The 20878-nt window shown below is 34.0% G+C and overlaps 1 protein-coding gene and 1 long non-coding RNA gene across 2 annotated transcripts in view; one reads left to right on the top strand and one right to left on the bottom strand.

The window, feature by feature from the left end:
- ghrhrb (growth hormone releasing hormone receptor b) overlaps positions 1 to 18160 on the top strand; it is a 30426-nt gene extending 12266 nt beyond the window's left edge. Inside the window, exons 3-13 of the mRNA XM_016542799.1 lie at positions 5276 to 5383; positions 11093 to 11193; positions 14218 to 14315; positions 14421 to 14553; positions 15194 to 15347; positions 16225 to 16285; positions 16429 to 16498; positions 16832 to 16923; positions 17179 to 17308; positions 17614 to 17655; positions 18047 to 18160. Coding sequence (XP_016398285.1) covers positions 5276 to 5383; positions 11093 to 11193; positions 14218 to 14315; positions 14421 to 14553; positions 15194 to 15347; positions 16225 to 16285; positions 16429 to 16498; positions 16832 to 16923; positions 17179 to 17308; positions 17614 to 17655; positions 18047 to 18160 — 1103 coding nt within the window. The remainder of the gene's footprint in view (positions 1 to 5275; positions 5384 to 11092; positions 11194 to 14217; positions 14316 to 14420; positions 14554 to 15193; positions 15348 to 16224; positions 16286 to 16428; positions 16499 to 16831; positions 16924 to 17178; positions 17309 to 17613; positions 17656 to 18046) is intronic.
- LOC107731651 (uncharacterized) lies at positions 92 to 20014 on the bottom strand. The gene is made up of 3 exons (XR_001638792.1): positions 20004 to 20014; positions 13034 to 13040; positions 92 to 175 (listed from the first exon to the last, which is right to left on the bottom strand). It is a non-coding gene; the product is annotated as an uncharacterized LOC107731651 (long non-coding RNA).
- Between the last annotated feature and the right edge of the window lie 864 nt (positions 20015 to 20878).

The raw sequence follows: 20878 nt of genomic DNA on the forward strand, positions 1-20878 counted from the left end.
CTGTTTGGAATGATTTTTGTTGTAAAAATAGAGCAAAAAACAGGCAATATGGTGTCTAAAACGCAAGTCTCTTAATTAACTTCTTGTTTATTGAACTGTTGTAAAAAAAAAATCTATTAGTAATCATACTGATATTTGGAGGAAAAACCGGCACTCTTCATGTGATATTGATTCACTATATGAAATGATATATACATTTTCTGCCCCTATATCTTGAATTTTGTGATCATTCTAAATGCATTTTAACAGACTGAATCACGCAGTGAAAGAACGCACTGTAAATGCACGCGCGCACTAGTCTAATCTACTAGACTTCACAGCCTCTGTAGGAGTGTTTTGTTTGATTTTTGGCAAAATACTGATAGTCGTATCGCACACTCTGCACCACTGTCTTTTTGGCTAATTTGTGCAAAACCTCTTGCTAAACTGTCAAAGCTTCTTTTTAACCACCAGTGCAACGATGCAAGTATTTACCTTACCTATACATGCTTGCGAAGGGTTGATATCGAGATTTTATAAGCTGCTAGTTTGGTCTCCCTAGGCAAACACCGCTTAAACTGCATAATAGAGCTTAGATATGGCCAGGGGTTCACTTCATTTCCCTCGAGTTCAACTTCAGCAGAATACGACGGGGTTTCGTTTAGGTCTGCACCATAACGCCTGTCTTGTCCGACTGCATCTTTCTTGTGATTTTAGCGCCAGTTTGTTCTCCTGCCCATTATTTACTGCAGTAGTTTCCAGGGAGCGATTTTTTTACTCAGTAATTAATGTGCTTTAAAATGTAGCGAAGTACAATACTTCAAACAAAATATACTTAAGTAAAAGTAAAATTACAGATTTTAAAAATTACTTTAAAAAGTAGAAGTACACAAAAAAGCTACTCAATTACAGTAACGCGAGTAAATGCTTTACGCACTCGCGTCTCGCACAAAAGAGGCACATGTTTAGAAAGCCATGTAAAATTAATGCAAGTTCAACTTTGAAAAAACATATCTCGAGACTTTATGGCGGGTTTTTTCCCCATCCCACTGCAACTCATGTTTTTAAATGAAAAATTTACCCTGTGTGATTGGTGTTCAGCCCTTTGTATTAAACTATGCATACATACATGATGCTGTTTTGTTTATAGTTGTTTATACAACTTAATTATAATTGGTTTATAAACATTATTTTAAACATTATGCACTTTTTTTCACAGATGGTCGTGTTAGTGCTTTGAAGAAATGTGCATTAGCAATATTTTGCTCGATGCGCCCTCTTGTGGCCTCAGGAGAGAAGCCAAAAGCTTTTCTTCACCCTAACTGAAATTATGCATTTTAAATTCGAATATAATTCGAATTTTGATAATATTTAAGTAAAAAATTCGAATTTAGTTTTTCAGCCATTTTGACAGCCCTATTCAGGACATATTATTCCTGTCTCCTGCCAGACTGAGCACTTTCTTGTGTTGCTGTCAGCTAATTAGCATTGCCATGATATAATTTCCTTCAGCTTTAGAGTAATTTATCACATTTATGTCTCAGGTGATTGTCTCAAAAGCAAGCTGGCTGGTGAACTAATCCAGGATTAAGATAAATGATCATTTTTCCAGGTATTAGGCCTCCCTGGGCTGATATGCCGGTATGGGTGTCTTGTTTCCATCTTTGTAGAGCATTGGCGAGTGTGGTTCAGACATACTGAAAGGTTTTTAGAAGTCAGTATACCAGAATCAGTGCAGGTGTAAGTGCTGCCCTTGACTTCTTAATTGAAACCCACGTTTATCTGCTTGTTGCTCCACATAGTCTTTAATTAACACTGATCTTACGGAGTGGAGGAGGGCAGGCGCCATGTCCTTCTTTTGATGTATTACAGAGCGGCCTGGGCTTGACACTAAGTTAGAGAGGAAAGAGGCAGGGCAGGACTCAGTGGCCACTTCTTAACTGTCAGCCAATCAGGTGGGCGTTCAGTACATGTTCTCCTGCATGAAATTATTGTCTATGGAGAATAATAGGATATATTAAAAATAATGAGAAAATTATACCATGAAAATGTTGATAAAATGATTGAGAGAGAACCCATTCGGAGAGAAAAAGAAAATAGGAAAGATCAGTTCAGGTGACTGAAATATCTGTGATAATTATATATCACATATGTCCTCCATTGTGTGGACCTTTCTGCCCCTCAACAGATTAAGCAATAAAAAATAACCAATGACCTCTGTTCTACTATTTATAACATGTCAGGATCTACAGGAAGTGATAGAAGAGCCCCTCTGTGAATTTACAATTAAATTATATTCATCCAGCAACCGTTGCCCTTGCACGCCACATTACACACACTGCATCTCTTGCCCTTTCCTCCCTTCCATCATCACTGGGAGAGGCATCATTTTCTATAGGGTGAAAATAAAATGGGTATTTCATGTGTTATCAAATACCAAAAAAACTGTAGATTCTGTGATAGTGATGAGTTCAATGATTTGCTGTTATATATTTCTCCAAATATCTTTATTTGAATAAAAATATGACTTGAAAGTATGTAGAATGCCATGTTCATTGCTAATATGATTCTGTCAAGCTCTTAAAAGCAAGTGGGGATAGTTTTTGATTGTTTTTTAAAATACTAATTTATGCTAATTTCAAAATGATCATATCAGTAAAAGTGTATCTGCAATACTTATCTCCAAATGACAACAAACAAGCTGACTTGAATTATTATAATATTTTTTAATGTGCTTTGTTGTTTTAGGGTATTATGTTCAAGTGGTGAATGAGATGTTTGGTGTTAGATTATGGCACATTGGTACATATTCATAGTAACCTAACAGATTATTTATAATAAAATAGAGAATCCCTAAAGGCAAATACGGTTGTAAAAGATATTAGAGTAAAGGAATAAAATACAGAAAAAAATGGCAAAGATTTCTGCTAAATAGCTATGAATCATATTAAAGTGAATATGAGAGTCAAGGGGAAATAACATATTTCATATCAGGATCAATACATACTGTCATATTAGTAGTATAATACATTAAGTTTTTACTTAGTGTCTGTGTCAATGTGCTGAATGAATACACAGAGGAGGCACAGCCATTTAGCTGAATTTCAGTAAAATACACTACTGAGAACTCAATGCCATTATCAGTTTCAGTGTATTAGGTTGAATTATGTGTGAGATTATGTTGATTCACAGTTCTGCTACACGACTAAGATTGATTCAGTTCCATTAATGCCATTAATGTATCCAATCCGTAACTGTTAGAGCTTCAGATATACAGTATAGATACCTAGAACCTTCTGCAACAGCAGAATCTTAATTAAAGATGTGCTTTTCAAAAAAGATCTTCAAATACTTAATCATTGTACAACTGTACTCAAAAAGTCTATAAGTAACATGTTCATATTTCATGAATCGTATTTGATAAAATTCTGCTTGTCCTGTCAGAGACAACACAGGCAGTCAGATGGCCTGGCCATAAAAAATAAATGCATATAGCTTTTTTTCCAGTAGTGCTTTGATGATACTTACATTAATGAGGTGGCATCAGGCCTTTAAAGTCTTTCTTGTTTCTGTGGGGACCAGCCCAGGCTTCCATAAATGTCTGTGCGTTCCAGAGAGTTATACACTTGTTCTCATATACTTTTCCAGATCTCCCTATGATGTTCAGTCTTATCTCTCTCTCAAATATTTCTCCATTACTGCAAAGGCTGGTGTTGTTGTGGTTGTATGTGATCAATGAATAAATTATTTTAATAACTATTATTATTATTATTATTATTATGTGCATAAAGTGGGAATATGGTGAGGAGAGATAAGTAGCTGTAAGAGGCAAGTGAGTAAAAACTGAAATTAAGCAATCATTTAAGATCAATTGTATATAGTTTTGTGTATTTTTGTGATTTTGAAGCCCCCTACAGTTAATTGAGTGGAAATCACTGTCGTAATTACAGTGTATAGCTGTACACGTGCATTTGTTGCTGCTGTAAAGCAATTTCGTAATCACCAAACTTACAAAAGCTGCATCCGAAATCACATACTCTCTTGAGTAGGTATTTTTTTGAGTAAGTAATTACTTCCACAAAAAGAGTATGTTCTATATAGTATGAATGTGTGTAGTGTGAATGTAATCTGGACGTACTATATTTGCTATATTGTGATTGTCACGGGACCTTCCATATAGTACTATAGAGTAGGGAAGTATGCCATTTCATATGCAGAACAGACGTTTGGGAGGAGTGTTGGAAAGAAACAGAAGTCATTTGACTTCTGCAGTATCTGTACCATTAGAATGATTTTGAACCTGATATTTCAAGGTTAAAAAAATTTAAGTGGTTTTAAATCAGAAAATGGTTTGAAAACCTGAAGCAGACTTTAGGAATTTTTATATTATGCATTATTGTGGAACTGCTAGAAGTGAGCAACAGTTTTTCAGTGAGCATGAATCTGTTCTCCAATGAAATACCTATTTAGTTTGTCAGTGTTTAGACATGAGCATTAGGCCTATTTCAGTATTATTTATACACTATTATAGAATTTATTAATATTTTATTTTAATTTGTTTTAATAATTTTGTTATGTGTTTTTGTTATAAGTTTTTAAGCAAATGAAATTTAGAACAAACAATTCTATTTAGCTAATTTATTTTTGTTGCAGTTTTAGTTTTTAAATATTTTAGTAATTAAACAGAATTTCAGTTGGTTGCCATGGCAACATTTCTAATTTATTTATTATTTTCTTTAATATAATATTTATATTTATTTTATTTCAGCTTTATTTGAAATAGTTGAAATCATTTTTACAGTTTTAGTTAACAATAACAACACTAGTGTACGTGTGTATAATATACTGAGGATATACTGTATATCTGCGAGCAGTGGAAATAAGATCGCTTGCTTAGATGTGGCAGTCATATTTATGTAGTCATGACCAAATATGATCCCTGTGGCTCTCATTATGCTCAGAATCTTCTTCATTCATCCAGCTTCGGTTTCCACAGTTCTCTTATATTCCTCAGACAGATGCTCACCCGTGAAGAGTGGAGATGCCTAGCTTGTCTAAACCTTTTTATCAATTCTATGTGTGTCTATGCCCTTTATCACTCTCCTTTGCCATCTTAATGTCCATCATCTGCTTTTCATCTGCTCCTGTCAGTCTGACAGGACACCATCTATCTATCTATCTGTCTGTCTGTCTGTGTCTCTCTCTCTCTCTGTCTAGTTAATAGTGAGAACTGGACCTTAAAATAAAGTGTGACCAATGTGTCTGTTTATTAGTTATTTGTTTTTGTTTATCTCAGGATGTCGTACAGAGTGGGATGATTTTTGGTGCTGGTACAGGGCAGAGGTCGGACAGGTTGTCAACGTCTCCTGTTACGAAGTGTCTCAGTTCTTCGCGATTAATCATGGTAAGCTACTGCTATCCCATGCAGCTTTTTTAATATCTTTGTTTTTTTTTACTGTGGCTGTTATCGAATAGCAGTGTGAACAAAGCTCTTTTTTAAGACTAAATCAATCGGCTGAATTAAATGACGTGGATTAGATGAGTTGGTGGATTCTCACAGTGGTGGTCCAGGAGCTTTTTTTCTGTGCAAACCAATACAGACAATATTATGAGTACCCTAAGAAGCTGTCATCATGTAATTTAAAACCACTGCCAAAAATCACACACATTCATCTTTTACAGCACATTCCATGCCAGACCATACCCTTTGGTTGGTCTCTTGTGCACTCAGGCACAGCGATTGGAGACGCAAACTGCTTAACAGTCTTTTCTGACACACCAACCCAGGGCAATAAAAGTGACAAGGCAAACACGCACAGAGAAACATCATGAGTGCTCTGCAAATTCATAGCTAGAGCTCTGAATATCCGGATATCATAAACTCTGTTAATAGTTGCTAAGGGACACTGAGTGTATTTGTTTTCACAGGTTGAGTAAATATTACAGTTATTTCTCAATGTTTTTCTAACATGTGAGCTAGCAAATTGTACTCATGATGGATTTTAAGTGTTGTCTACAGGAAATTGGTAGCAGATTTTACAGACTACTGTACGTTACATGTCAGAGGTCCTAATCTGTCTCAAGATGACAGTTTTTAAGCAATTTTACCATCTTGAATGCAAAACTGCCGTACGACTTGACATAGTCACCACCATTCTAGGTGTTGGATGGGTTATGAGGAGCAGGATTTGGGGCCAATGAGATTTAATGCTGGGCAGAGCAACCCAGAGGACAATAAAGTTTGCATTCTTAACTTAATTGTGTTGCATTAAAAAGTGAAAGGACCATGGCATTTATTTAAAGTGCATTTTTATATTTGTCTAATGGAAATCATAGTTTTGTAAATTTTTTTCACTTCAGTTTTGTCCACTCCCCATAGAAAAAAATAACAAGAAACAATTTTGTTTAAATACATAGTATTTTGAGAGTGTTAAAGTGCCCCTATTATGCCTTTTCGAATATTACCTTTCATGCAGTATGTCATGTAGCTGTATGTGAACATAAACTATCTGCAAAGTTGTGAAGCAGACAGTGCACGATAAATAAAGTTATTGTCTTTCAAAAAAAAGAGTCTGCTCGCAATGGCCTAAACGAGTCGTCAGGAATTCGAATCTTATTCTGTTACGGCTCTACGTCATAACACATTTTCATAATGCCCACGTTCTACGTCGCCAACATGCCCGCCCACAAACAGTAAAATGTCCGTGTGGTTAACATCATGTCGAGAAGACGCTGTGAGAGTAAATTTGTTTTATCACATCTTATAATTACCACAAACTTGTTAACACTTGACACTTACCACTGAGAAACGTCCTGCTCCAGTCGTGCTTGAGAATCAGTCTCTTGTCGATCAGCCAGTTCAACCGTGGTTTCATCATCAGACTCCGGCTCAAATTGGTAAGGTACAATCGATACCATCTTTTCTATGTATTGACAAGTCTCCAGGGCTCAGTGTTGCCAACTAATTTTCATGGGAAGTTGCTAAAGGAAGGTCGATTTGTTGCTACAAGTTGCTAAATGACGTTGTGATGTCATTGCGCGATGACATCATCACTTAATCACAACGCAAAATTGTGTCGCTGCATCAAATCTCAGCAAAAAATATATTTTGTATATGTTAATTTTGATTTGTTAAAAACTGTTTGTAAAATAATATAAATGCATTATAAAATAATATGAAAATATAAATAACTGTATTTTTAAATACAACATTGTTCAAAAATGTGTAAGTGTTCAATAATTCAGTTACAATTTAAGTTTTTTTTTATTAGCTAGTAAACTTGTAAGACTACACACTATGAACAATTATACTTTTAAGCAGTGTATTTGTAGTTAGTTTGAATGATACACTCCAAGAAAAGTCTGTAAAAATAGTCTACTATGTTTACTTACTTGACTTACTTGATACTATTTTCCTTATTGATTTTGCACAGGTTTTTTTAACCTGCATTTTAAATTGTGCATTGTATTTTGTGTTTTTTTTGGGTTACAGAGTTACAGAGTTGCAACGGATAATGGATGACGGATAATGTCCTGGAAAATTTGGTTTCCCCTTCTTGTGTAATTTAGATGGAAAATGTGTGCCTTTTTATCGGTTGAATCACTTATAAAAAGTTGCTAAATGTTGCCAAATAATAAAAAAAAAAAGCTAAATTTGTTGCTAGGTGCTTTTGGAAGAAAAGCTTGCTAGGGTAATCTGAAAAGTTGCTGAATGTAGCAACAAAATTGCTAAATTGGCAACACTGCCAGGGCTGTCATTCCGTCATTGCAATGGGCGTTTCGTTTCCGACACGTGCTGTACGCAGTAGACCAATCCAGAGCCAATCTCTCTACGGCTCTGGACCAATCACAAAGGACTGCACCATCTGACCAATCACAGCAGTGAGGGCTCACGGAAAGGAGGGTATTAGAGAGACTGATTCTTTGAACTGCTTTGCACGAGTCGTTTACGAATCATTTAGAAATGAGGTAAAATTAAATCAATTTTTTGAGAAAACTAACGTGTTTTTTGACCTTGCATGCATGTAAACCTGTTTTAGGAGACTCATAAAACAATATTAGCAACCTTAAAAATGGCATAATAGGGGCACTTTAATATTATACAGACTATGCAGGCTAGCTTTACAGAAAATATTGTGGGTTTTATAAATTTTTCTGGAGTTTATTTTGTTTTGGTACATAACAGAAAATATGACTATGTTGTAACATTATGTTGTAAAAAGCAAAAAAGCAACAACAACAACAAAGTAACACTTTAGCTCATGTCTGGAGAAAATATTGTAAGTATGGTATACTGAAAAAAATGGGAAAACACAGATGGTCTGATTTACTCAAATTGTATTATTTGTGATTTACAAAATTGTGTTTCTAAACTTTATTTGCTTTCAATGAATATAATTCTCTATGTGCAGTAAAAAATTTGGCTGTAACAAATTTGATTTTTTTTCAGTGCACCATAGGAAATAGGAGATACACATAAGTTACGCACATTAGCATTGAAAAGCATTTAAAAATCATGAACCCAGCATATCTGCTCCAGGGCTTTTGAGAAATCAATACAAAGGTTGTGGAGCCTAAGAAAAATCAACACACTCATGACACAACTGCTATCTGCATCATGCTGTTCTTCCATCCCCCCCCACACCTCTATGAATACGTAAGTACACAATGGACCAGCAGATATCTACATCGCTCCGTTCCAAATCTTGCTGAAAATGTGCCAAGGAAATAATAAAAATATTAAAAATCAAAGCGGGTTAAAGCAGGCATTATAGCGGTGGCTGTTAGCGCTGGTTGTTCCATCTCTTCAATCCCCCTAGGCCAATGCCTGACATCTCCAGCACAGAAAGCATCAACGGTCAGGTCCTCACTACTCTGTCTTCCCCCACTGTGGCTTCAGGGAGATAGACTTACGGTACATGATGAACTCCGCTTTATGGTAATGCTAGAAACAGCGGGTGGAAAGAACTCCCATTGGCAAGCTAGCACTAAACCACCCACTTAGAAGGCCTTCAGAATGGCCAAGATAAGTGTAGGTGAGGAGACAGAAGGTTATAGGTTAGCTGTGATATCAAGCCTTACAGTGTTAACTAAGGCATAGTCCAAATGAAGTGTGCTATGCAAGTACATTCAAAAGTATGAGCTTATTTTTAGGCGAGTGTTTCTATCATTCCTCATCATACCTTTTTCTTTTTTCTTGCTAAACATTTTTAAGAGTGACTAGAGTTTTTTTTAAGAGTTTATTTAATCAAAATGAGAGAAATGTCTTACTGGACAATTGATGTTTATCATATTAGTATCATATTTTTAATTTAGGATTTTTAGAAACAGTGTAATGTAGCTGGCAGGAAGATCCAACAAACATGCATATGAACTAAATTCTAGATTTAAAACAAATACTTAAAAATAACACGAAACAGCTTAACATATTTCAATTAGTGCTGTCAAACGATTAATCGCGATTTTTGTTTACATATGTGTCTGTACTGTGTATATTTATTATGTATATATAAACACACACACACACGCTATGCAAGTACATTCAAAAGTATGAGCTTATTTTTAGGCGAGTGTTTCTATCATTCCTCATCATACCTTTTTCTTTTTTCTTGCTAAACATTTTTAAGAGTAACTAGAGTTTTTTTTAAGAGTTTATTTAATCAAAATTAGAGAAATGTCTTACTGGACAATTGATGTTTATCATATTAGTATCATATTTTTAATTTAGGATTTTTAGAAACATAGTGTAATGTAGCTGGCAGGAAGATCCAACAAACATGCATATGAACTAAATTCTAGATTTAAAACAAATAATTAAAAATAACACGAAACAGCTTAACATATTTCAATTAGTGCTGTCAAACGATTAATCGCGATTTTTGTTTACATAATATATGTGTTTGTAGTGTGTATATTTATTATGTATATATAAACACACACACACACATGCATGTATATATTTAAGAAAAATATGTTACGTTTATATATTAAATATGATATAATTTATATCAATATAAATATATACATGTAAATATTTTCAAAATATATGCTGTATGTGTGTGTATTTATATAAACATAATAAATATACACACTACAAACACATATATTATGTAATAAAACATTTTTATTTTGGATGTGATTAATCACGATTAATCGTTTGACAGCACTAATTTCAATACATGACTAGGAAATGTGGCAAACATGAGGGCTTAAATATAAGACTATGGGGTAATCACATGACATACACAACAAATGTCAAAACATGACTGAAACTGAAGTAAAAGACATGACTAGATATACTTGAACTGAAAACATAAAACAAAAACCACACACATAGTGTACTTCATTCCTCTCTCTTGAGCGTCCTCATGTAGTTTCCCTAAATTTCGAATAGAAATAAATGCAATATATATATGTATATATATATATTAGTGCTGGGCGGTATTCCGGTTCATACCGAATACCGGTGTTTATTTTTGTAATGATATGAATTTTTAAAATACCGAAATACCGGTGTATGTCACTTAAACAACGTTCGGAACACGACACTCTTTGAAAGGGGTCCCTTTTCACTGTTGCACTGTGGTGAGGGAACAGCTGTATGTGTTACTTACACCAAATACACAAAATAATGTTCTTTTTAGCCGCATCATATGACCCCTTTAAACTGTGTATAAACCAAATTGGTTTGATCCATCTGAGCTCTCTATTCACATACTGTATCTAAATATCATGAAATGCAACAAAAGGTACAAGCAGATAATAAAAACATAATCCCTTTACTGTCAAATGTTAATGAGAGGAAGGACCTGTGGATTACTTTAGCAGAGACTGTGTCATCCTTAGTTATTAAGATTTAAAGTTATTGAACTTATACAGTAGCTTCATAGAGTGTTTTACAATGTGGTATAAAATCTAGAACAAATGAAACATCTGCTTCATTTTTGTGACTAATTAAAGGGAAAAAGTACTTGATGTATCTGTTACAGGCAATGTAATGAGCAGCTGTTGCGGTCTGGTGTTTTACAAGTTTCTCTTTACCAAATGATGTATCAAAATGCAACCTATTCAACGTGGCATTCTGATCATTATGTTTAACATTATTTGAATGCAGGTTTCATAATTAGGAATTGCACCAAGACTGGCTGGACAAAAATCTACCCATCCTATGAGAATGCTTGTGAGATTGTGGAGGACGTGGAATCAGAAACCGAGGTGAAAACTTTACTACATGCAATATTGTACATATCCTCAGAGAATCGTATGGCATAGTAACTGTATATGCCAGGTTCTGTCATGAAACTAATGATATTCACAGCGTTACACTACTTGGCACAAGGTGATTGGTTCATGTTTCATAATCAGCCAATGAGCTTGCTCCTTTACATTTAAAAGGCTGGTTAGCATTAACTAGAGCAGTTTGCGGCGCGTTTTCAGAGTTCCTCTGAAACCCTTCTCCTTCCCCAGCTCCACCTGTAAAGATCTGCTATGGGTTATTATATATGCTACTTGCAGTGTTGGGGGTAACGCATTACAAGTAATGGGAGTTACGTAATCAGATTACTTTTTTCAAGTAACTAGTAAAGTAACGCATTACTTTTTGAATTTACAAGAAAATATCTGAGTTACTTTTTCAAAAAAGGAACAATATATCAGGAAATATTCAGTAACATCTTGTTTTGTTTGAAACAATACTGCAAGGTAGTTTGTGTATTCTTCTTCTGAAACAGAACAAAGAATAAACTGCATTTCTGAGCAACACACAGTAGTGGTTTTGTTCCTGAATGAATCAATATTTTTTTAATGAATCAGTTGAGTGAATGATTCATTGACTTACAAAAAAAAAAAAAAACAGCCACTTGTAACATTGCTGAATGAATCTATGTTTCGATCTTAACTTGTTTTTTTCTTTTCAAAGAAAACCTCTATAGCTTGTGTTTCAAAGAAAAAAAGCACATTTCAGATTCCTCAGATTACCAATTTCAGACTCCTATTGCAATTTCACATACTCTTTATGAGTCTGTCTGTTATATTATAACCATAGACTGAGGCTCATTATACAATAACAATCTCATTAAAGGGGTCATATGATGCAATTTAAATTTTTCCTTTCTCTTTGGAGTGTTACAAGCTCTTGGTGCATAAAGAAGATCTGTAAAGTTGCAAAGACTAAAGTCTCAAATCCAAAGAGGTATTCTTTATAAAAGTTACAGTCAACCACGCCTACCTAAAACGGCTCGTTCTAACACACCCCCACATGTCTACATCACGATGTGGGAAGATTGCATAACGCCGCCCAAATGTTCAAGCAAAGAAAGAAGGCGTAACTTTTATCCTCGCTGTAGTATTGTTGTTGCCGCAAATATAACTTCTTATATTAAAAACAATCAAGCCCTGCTCATATTTAAAAAGTAACACGAAAGTAACTCAAAAGTAATGTAACGCATTACTTTCCATAAAAAGTAACTAAGTACCGTAATTAGTTACTTTTTTAGGGAGTAACGCAATATTGTAATGCATTACTTTTAAAAGTAACTTTCCCCAACACTGGCTACTTGTGCAGCAGCAGTACTGTATATCTCAAATACTCACAGCCTCGTATTGGTGTATGTATTGGCAGTAGCAACTAGTAAGTTCCTGTATTTGCAGCAGCAGCAGCAGTAGCAATAATCTACGACAACAGCCCTAACCAACAGCAGCAGCAATTCAGCAGAAGCAATCCTGACCAGCTCCCTTCACCTCAAAGCTGCCGTCCTGTTTTTTTGGTTTTTTTGCCTCTTATTTGCATAAAGTTGAGCATTTCTCAACTTTTTAAACACTGTTCAGAGGGACTTTGCACTGTTGCTTTGTTTGCTCCGCTGTCAGGCCCACAATCTGCCACAAACGTTTAAGGTCAAGCTCATCTGTTGATCTCTTTTGCATTTCGTTCATTTTCTTTGAAAACATCTCTTACTTTTTTGTTCTCTGGGTTAAGACCACTTTGCTTTTTTTGATGGGAGCAAATTGTATTCATATTACCAATAAAAAATAGCTCACCCACTTCAAAGTAAAAAACCTTTCCTCTTCCTAGCAGTTCCCTTATATTATCTCTTTTTCTTTTCTTTTTTTTTTCAGTCATATGGTAATGAGAATAGAGACAATACTTTGAATGAAAAATGAGAGATGATATGATAATGTTCAGTACACACACAAACAAGCAGTCCAAGGTTAACACATGAGTGTGTTCCTAATGTGAACAAGCCAATTACCGGTAGTTGAATCAGTCATATAAGAGCATAATACTCTCTCCTGAGAGCTAAATTTAATCTCTACCACTTAAACTCTATTTTCATAATGACTTTCACCTGTGCCTGCATCAGGGGAAGTAGCAATGCGGTTATATATGCACCTGAAATATAGTTAATTCCATATGCTGCAATCCCAGAATAAGATGACCTGCTTTTAATATCAGCTATGTCCAAAAAATCTGCATTCATAGGGATCTCTCAATCTAATGTTTGCATTTCATCCTGTCTATTAAGAGGCATTTTTACATTGTACATAGTCATTCCCTGCCTACAAAATCCCACAATCCTTTGCATGCAGTTCACCAGGTGGTGGCATTAAAATGGCCTCTGTTGGAGTAAATTTTTTTTCATGAATAAATAATTTAAAATAATAAAAGTGCATTTAAATTTTTTTATACATTTTATAAAAGTTTTTTTTTTAAACATGACTATTTATGTTAGCTTGGTTTTGGGCATTTCTCATTTATTGCACTCGAGGTTGTGGCACAAATAACAAACAACGGAATGAAGAAATTTTATTTCATCATACATTTTTAATTCATTTTGCAGCACACTATCATTGGATAAATATAAAAGCCGTTTATCCATGATATTTCAGACCGGTGAGACTATTCTTGTCTCCATCCAGCCTTATACTCTCATACATGATTCATGAAACCTGCAAGTTTAGAATTATTAAGATTAAGAACCAAAGATCCAGCAAGCTATGTGGATAAAAGTTAAATTTTTTTTTTGAAGAATGTAATATTCTTGCAAAATCAAATCGTCACATTCAAATTTGTGCTTGTCTGTAAAGAATAAACCTCAAGGACAACAAAATGTGTTGAAGTGCACAAATCAAAATGAAAAGACTTGCCATTTCATTATAAAATCTCTTGATAAAAGACTGATATTTCTCTGGAAATAATTCTGTAACGTTCCCTTTTTCCTTTATTTTTTCCCTATGTTCTAGACATCATATTATTCCACTTTCAGGCAGGTGTACACTGCAGGTTACGCTACCTCGCTGATTTCCCTCATCTCTGCCATCTTTGTGTTTACAGCCTTCAGGTACAATGAGAATCCTCACAAAGCTCATGCAACCAAACACATTTTAAGTGGTTTGTGACAATTTGTTGAATACTTTAGCAATCTATGTTATTCTGCCCAAAACAGGAAGTTCCACTGCACAAGAAACTACATTCACATCAATCTCTTTGCCTCCTTCATCTTGCGAGCCAGTGCGATCTTCATCAAAGATGCAGTTCTCTTTGCCGATGAGAATCTGGACCACTGCTTCATGTCAACAGTGAGGCTCACCAGCTGTCACAGACTCATGCAGAATTCGTTTTTTTTATAGATGTCATTCAATAAGCTAATGCACGCTATTCAACATGTCAGGGCTCATGTTCCCAATCAGCCTTGTGGTCAGTAAACATATTAGGTCACAATGTATGACACTGCAGCATCTATCTGAAACAGTAAAGAAATTTCTAAGCTTCACGCCAGTTTCTGTCAGCATAGTGACACTAGCTTCACATTTTCTTCATCCACTTTTCCACCCCTCTCAGTATCAGTCGACTCATCGGTGCCTTAAAGGCACACTTTTCAAGATCTGCCTCCGCTAGAACTCACAAACACCTTCTTTGAAGTACAAAAACCACTTCTTACATAGCTAACGCTCTTCTTCCCATTTCTCTGTGATGGTATTTGTGCTGTTTCTTATCAGCACTGCTTAATTTATCCACCCTAAAATTATGCTGTTGAAACGTCTTAAGCACTGCAACAATATCATAATTTTATTTGTAATGCATAGGTCTTAAAATTTGCTACATGCTGTGGCAATTATGTGTACTTTTATATCTTCTTTTGTCCTCTAAGAACGTACAGTACATCTTGACAGAACAATTATAGCACTTATACTGGATTCTGAATGTTTTCCTCTTCAGACCTCTTGCAAGGCGGCGGTAGCTTTCTTCCAGTTCAGTATCCTGGCTAACTACTTCTGGCTGCTGGTGGAGGGGATGTATCTACAGACTCTTCTAGCTCTAACTTTTGTCTCACAAAAGAAGTATTTCTGGTGGTATATACTTATTGGCTGGGGTAAGCATGGAAGATACTTGAGAACATATTGTTATGTAATAAACAATATGATGAAATATTACTAATTTACACTAGTTATTGTCAAAAGGGTTGAATAATAATTATTTTTTTAACATGTAAAACAGTAATATTGCTTTTTTTCTACAAAAAAACTGCAAAGTGTAGTGTAGTATATGATAGTGTGGCCTTATTCTGTGTTATATGTTCCATTGGTGACACCTGTAGGCATGAGATGGAAAATAGATTTTTATCCCAGTATTACCCTAGTGAAAAGTAAGTGTACTAAAATGTATTTGAAATACACTTATTTCATGCTAAGTATACTACAAATACATTTACATATTTACCGGTATGTGCTTAATAAAAATACCGTCCAATTGTACTTTTGGGATACTAAACTGGTATACATAAAGTCTGCTAAATTGGAACAACTACTGTAATTATGTACTTAATGCACTTGAATTGTGAGGAAGTAGTGCTGAAGTCCAACTAAATATATACTGAAGTATATTTGATTGTGCTAAAGTGAAATATCTTGCATTTAAAGACTGATATTATTCAAAGATCATACAGTCCTCATCAACAGTGACATTAAAACATATTTTAGGCTTAATATTAAGAAATGTGCATTGTGCACAAGTAGTAATCCAAATTATGTTTAATTTATATAATTTTTATATCAGTAAGTCTTGAGTGATATGTCAGTATAACTCCAGTATGTTAATAGATTTAAACTATACTTTGTATGAAATAATGTATTTTAAATATATTACTTTTTTACTAGGGTAGATATGAAGATATAAAACCTATTCTTGATTTCATTGTGTTCAGTTTGATGAAATTGTATTTATTTAGTTCTGCTCTCTGTATCCTGTAGGTCTACCAACACTAATACTGGCCATCTGGGTTCTAGCCAGGAATTTTTTGGATAACAGGGGGTAAGTCCAGATTGTTCTAAACTCTTTAAGCTATTGTGTGATACTTTGATATATAGTGATAAATACTGAAAAATAAATGTTTCACTATTTGTGAAGGTGCAGTTACTGGTCTTCTCATAAATAATCATAAGCTCATGTTGCAGGTGCTGGGATGACACAGATGTTGCTTACTTTTGGTGGATTATCAAAGGACCAATCACAGTGTCTCTCCTGGTAAAGTACAGCTGATTCGATCAAATATATAAGACTACATCCTGAATATAATGGAAAACATTGGTTGCAATAGAATTGTGCAAAATATATGAAGTATTATGAATTTTTCATGTGCCATGGTTGTGCCATTTTAAAATGACATTTTCTAACATATGAAAGTAAAGTTAAAAAGTTATGTAAGACAGTATGTAATGCTCTTAAATACTTACATTTTTCTTTTGCCCTAGTCATTTCGATTGTTTCTTTCGGAATATATCCACAGTATGTTGATATGTAGTGTTCAGTATATGAGCTGTTTCCTTCATTTATTATACAGAGACACTTTTTTTATAGATCAATTTCTTCATCTTCATAAATGTGATCCGGATTCTTGTGCAGAAGCTGAAGTCTCCAGGAATGGGTGGCAGTGATACCAACCACTTCATGTAAGGAATATAAAGCACACTCAAAACAAAGGCAGCAATTAATCTAAAAATGTTTGATTCACAGACAATTGGCAAATATTGCACAAGCTACTGAAGTAATGTGTTATTGCCATGTTGAAATTCTTACGTTGCGAGTAGTGTTTTATTTATTTACAGCATGAACACATTTTTACTCCCACACACATTCCCTCGAAAATGTACTTTCATTGTTTGTTGTTAATCTGAAGTATTGCTGAACTTCATTTATACTTGTAGGAGATTGGCCAAGTCTACCCTTTTCCTGATCCCTCTGTTTGGCATGCACTACATGGTTTTTGCCTTCCTGCCAGAGAACACAGGAGAAAACGCTCGCCACTTTCTTGAACTTGGCCTGGGCCCCTTTCAGGTGTGTACAGCCCAGCATCTATGAAATTCACAGAATACTAATGCTCATGACTTGTGGAATTGTCTGATGTACAATATTTTGTGATATCACATTATATATGAGCTTTTGTGTCATATATATGGCAAATATGTAAATATACTATATTGAGTAAATGTAAAATATACATATAATGTGTATATATAATATAAAATGTAATACCATTTATGTCAACTAATAGCTGCATATGTTTTGCTCAGTTGAGCTGTATTTAATTGTTAATGCATCCTTACTGACTGACTGTTATACTGCGTTTCGTTATATCTCAGGGTTTTGTTGTGGCTCTGTTATACTGTTTTCTCAATGGAGAGGTAAGCCACAAGTGTTTCCTAATAGTAAATAAATATACCAATGTCAAAAGTTTAGAATATTTAAGAATTTTTTTAATGCTTCTGAGTCTGTTACAGTTACATTTTATTAAGGCCATGTGATACTGAAGACTTAAGTAATCAGCTTTGCTATCACAGAAATAAATTACATTTTAAAATGTATTAAAATAGAAGTTATTTTAAATTGTAATAGTTATAACGATAATACTGTTTTAACATTATTTTTCATCAAACATATGCAGCCTTGGAGATCATAAAAGACTACAAAAAAACATGACAAAATCTGATCTAAACCTTTGACTGGTAGTGCATATGTAAAACAGCAAATACATTCTGCTTTCAAAAACGCATATGCATTTGTTTGTGTTTTCAGGTACAAGCAGAACTGAAGAAGAGACTGTGGAAGTGGCAGACACAAAATTATTTGAGATACAGTAAGAGAAGGCGAACCCTCTTTACTGAGAGCAGCACAGTCACACAAATCTGAGTTACAATCTAAGTACGAAGAGTACTTACAAAGTAGATACAAATGATAAAGATGATTAATCTTATTGATATGAGTATTTTGAGTAGTTATGAGTATTATAATGAATAATACTGTTTTGAAAATGGCCTATTTAAGAATCCTTTTGCAGTGCACACATCTGGAGCACTAGACTGTAAAGTTTCTTGTTTGGTAGAAATGATATCTTGTTTTATTGTTGCTAAATGTGTTTGTAAATATATGCTTGCTGTAGCCTATATATTTGACTTGATGTACTATATTTGCCGACATTTGTTATTTGGTGTTTTAATTTTAAATTAATAAATTATAAATTAATTCATATTTACATAACATCTATTTTCATGAATAATAATCATTCTAACATTGATTTGGAGGCACACTTCAGTATTGATATATTTTAATAGGTGAAAATAATTGCTCATATGACTCTGAGCAGTTGAGTCTGACTGAACTGATTCTATATGCTTTTTGCATATTTTTTTGTTTCAAAAAATAAGTGGATAGAATATGAATTCGGGACCATGAATTCATAAGCATTCAGTTACAAAAGACTGTGAACTTTCTGACATATGGTTACAGCATATGCTAAAATGTATTTATTCTCTAATTGTTTTTAATGTTGTGTTGTGTATTGTCTTTTTCAGCTTGTGAAAATGTTACCCATTCAGATAACTTCTGTTGTCTTGATTGTGTAAGCGTTGTTGCTACATTCACCAACATGCCTTAACGTATTCAGATGTGTATTAGCTTTGTTGAATGTTAAATGTATGGAGTAAATATTTTTATTATGTGCTTTGTGATGTTGTATTATTATTACTTTTACTGTATTTTTCCACAAAGTTGACGTTATTTATAAACTTACATAATCATCTGCAGTTTTACTGCCTTTAATCATTAATTTTGTCCTAATACAAAAAGATTATTATTAGAAAAGTTCAACTTCATATTCACTTGTCAAAAACATTTAATGTTTCAAAATGAAGTCTATAATGTGCAAAAAGATTTACCATACATCCAACAAAAATAATTTCTCATCACGGTCAGTGACATAAAATATGCACAAAGAAAAACATAAAAAGGCAGCAACTCTCCACAAAAGCAAGTTTAGCTGCAGTTAACATAATCTAGAACATTCAAATGAATCTAGTCATTACAAGTATGTGAAACCACTGTATTATTAGTATTCTAAACACTACATTCTTGTTTTCTGTGCTATGAGGTGACATTAAGTGTAGCCTATCATACTCCTCCATTTAAAAAAAAAAACCGAATCTTCAATAAAGCAACGTTTCATATATTACATCTAAAGCCATAGCTTATTCTACAGTATTAGTTATAATACATTTTCACTTACAGGGAGAAAAAAAAAACACATGTAATTTCTGTCTTGTGAAATATAAAACCCCACACATTTTCATCTCCATACCCGTGTAACGCTGACAGTTTACTTCGCTTCCCATCAGCCCATTATTATGTATATTCCGCAGTTGAAATGTGCAGTGGTGATTGCAGGCTCATGTGCTGCAAGTTCTGTCATTTCTGTTGAATGTTGTATGAGGTATAAAATGCACGTTTTCTAGTTCTGGGTAAGTTTGTGTGTAGAATCTGTGGCAGCACTGCAATCCCACTACTTTGAATGAGAGGTATTAGAGATGTTGTTAGTGTTGTTTGTTAGACCAAAATATGTCATTTAAAATGTTCTCAACCTATTATACAAAAAGCACTGTAATAATAATACCCGGATATAATAAAAATAGCCATGATGTGTTTTTAAAAAACAACATGCTTGTTGGCCCTATGGGTAATACTCACTTATTTTTGTCACTGTGGTATTTTCTCGTAAAACAACAACAATATTGCTGTACATCAATATAATAAGCCACCCACTTTCTTTGTGTGCTTAGCGCCCAACAGATCACAGGAAATGCATGCATCGTTTAAGAGGAATAGCCAGCGATGCTGAGAACTACACATTTAAACAACGTTATCACCAAGAGCTCTTTAATCACAATTCAAATTACTTAAAATTCTCGTTTTTAAAAAAAAACCCAGCTTAGGATGTGTGAAACGGACCGCAGTTACACACTAGCTTTTGTGTTATTTTGACATTTACACTAAAAAGTATTACTACTTGTTTCTCTGCACACAATCTGTTCACAGTGTATTGCTAAAGCTTGTTTACTCAGAGAGTAACATGAACGCACACTGATCGTGTCACTGAATTTGAGACAGATTTTTTACAGAAGTAACATCTCTTGAAAAGACTATGTTTTAATTGAATATACTGTACAGAATATTCAGCCATTATTAGTCAGCTGTTTATTATTTGCTAATCATAATTCTTTCTCATATGCTAAAATTACATTTATTGAAATCAAAGTCATTTTACATCTTGAAAAGATAAGTGTCCTACATGGACCATAATAACTGATCCTAGATCAAAATGAAGCCAGGCTAGGATTTTTTTTAAACAATTGTACACACTAAACATTCCACTTAAATTCAAATTTAAATGATCATTAATTACTAAAAAAAAAATCTATAATACAGTGTAGTTTTACATATAAATAAATATTGATCATATAAAAACGTTTAATTTTTTGACCTTGTGATATCTTCTTTTTGCAGTTATCGTTTGAAAAACAAGGCATTTGTTTAAATAATGCTTCACAAAAGTATATATATATATATATATATATA

Source organism: Sinocyclocheilus rhinocerous, unplaced genomic scaffold (genome assembly GCF_001515625.1).
Source record: "Sinocyclocheilus rhinocerous isolate Xijiao unplaced genomic scaffold, SAMN03320098_v1.1 scaffold1180, whole genome shotgun sequence".
NCBI classification, from domain to species: Eukaryota; Metazoa; Chordata; class Actinopteri; order Cypriniformes; family Cyprinidae; genus Sinocyclocheilus; species Sinocyclocheilus rhinocerous.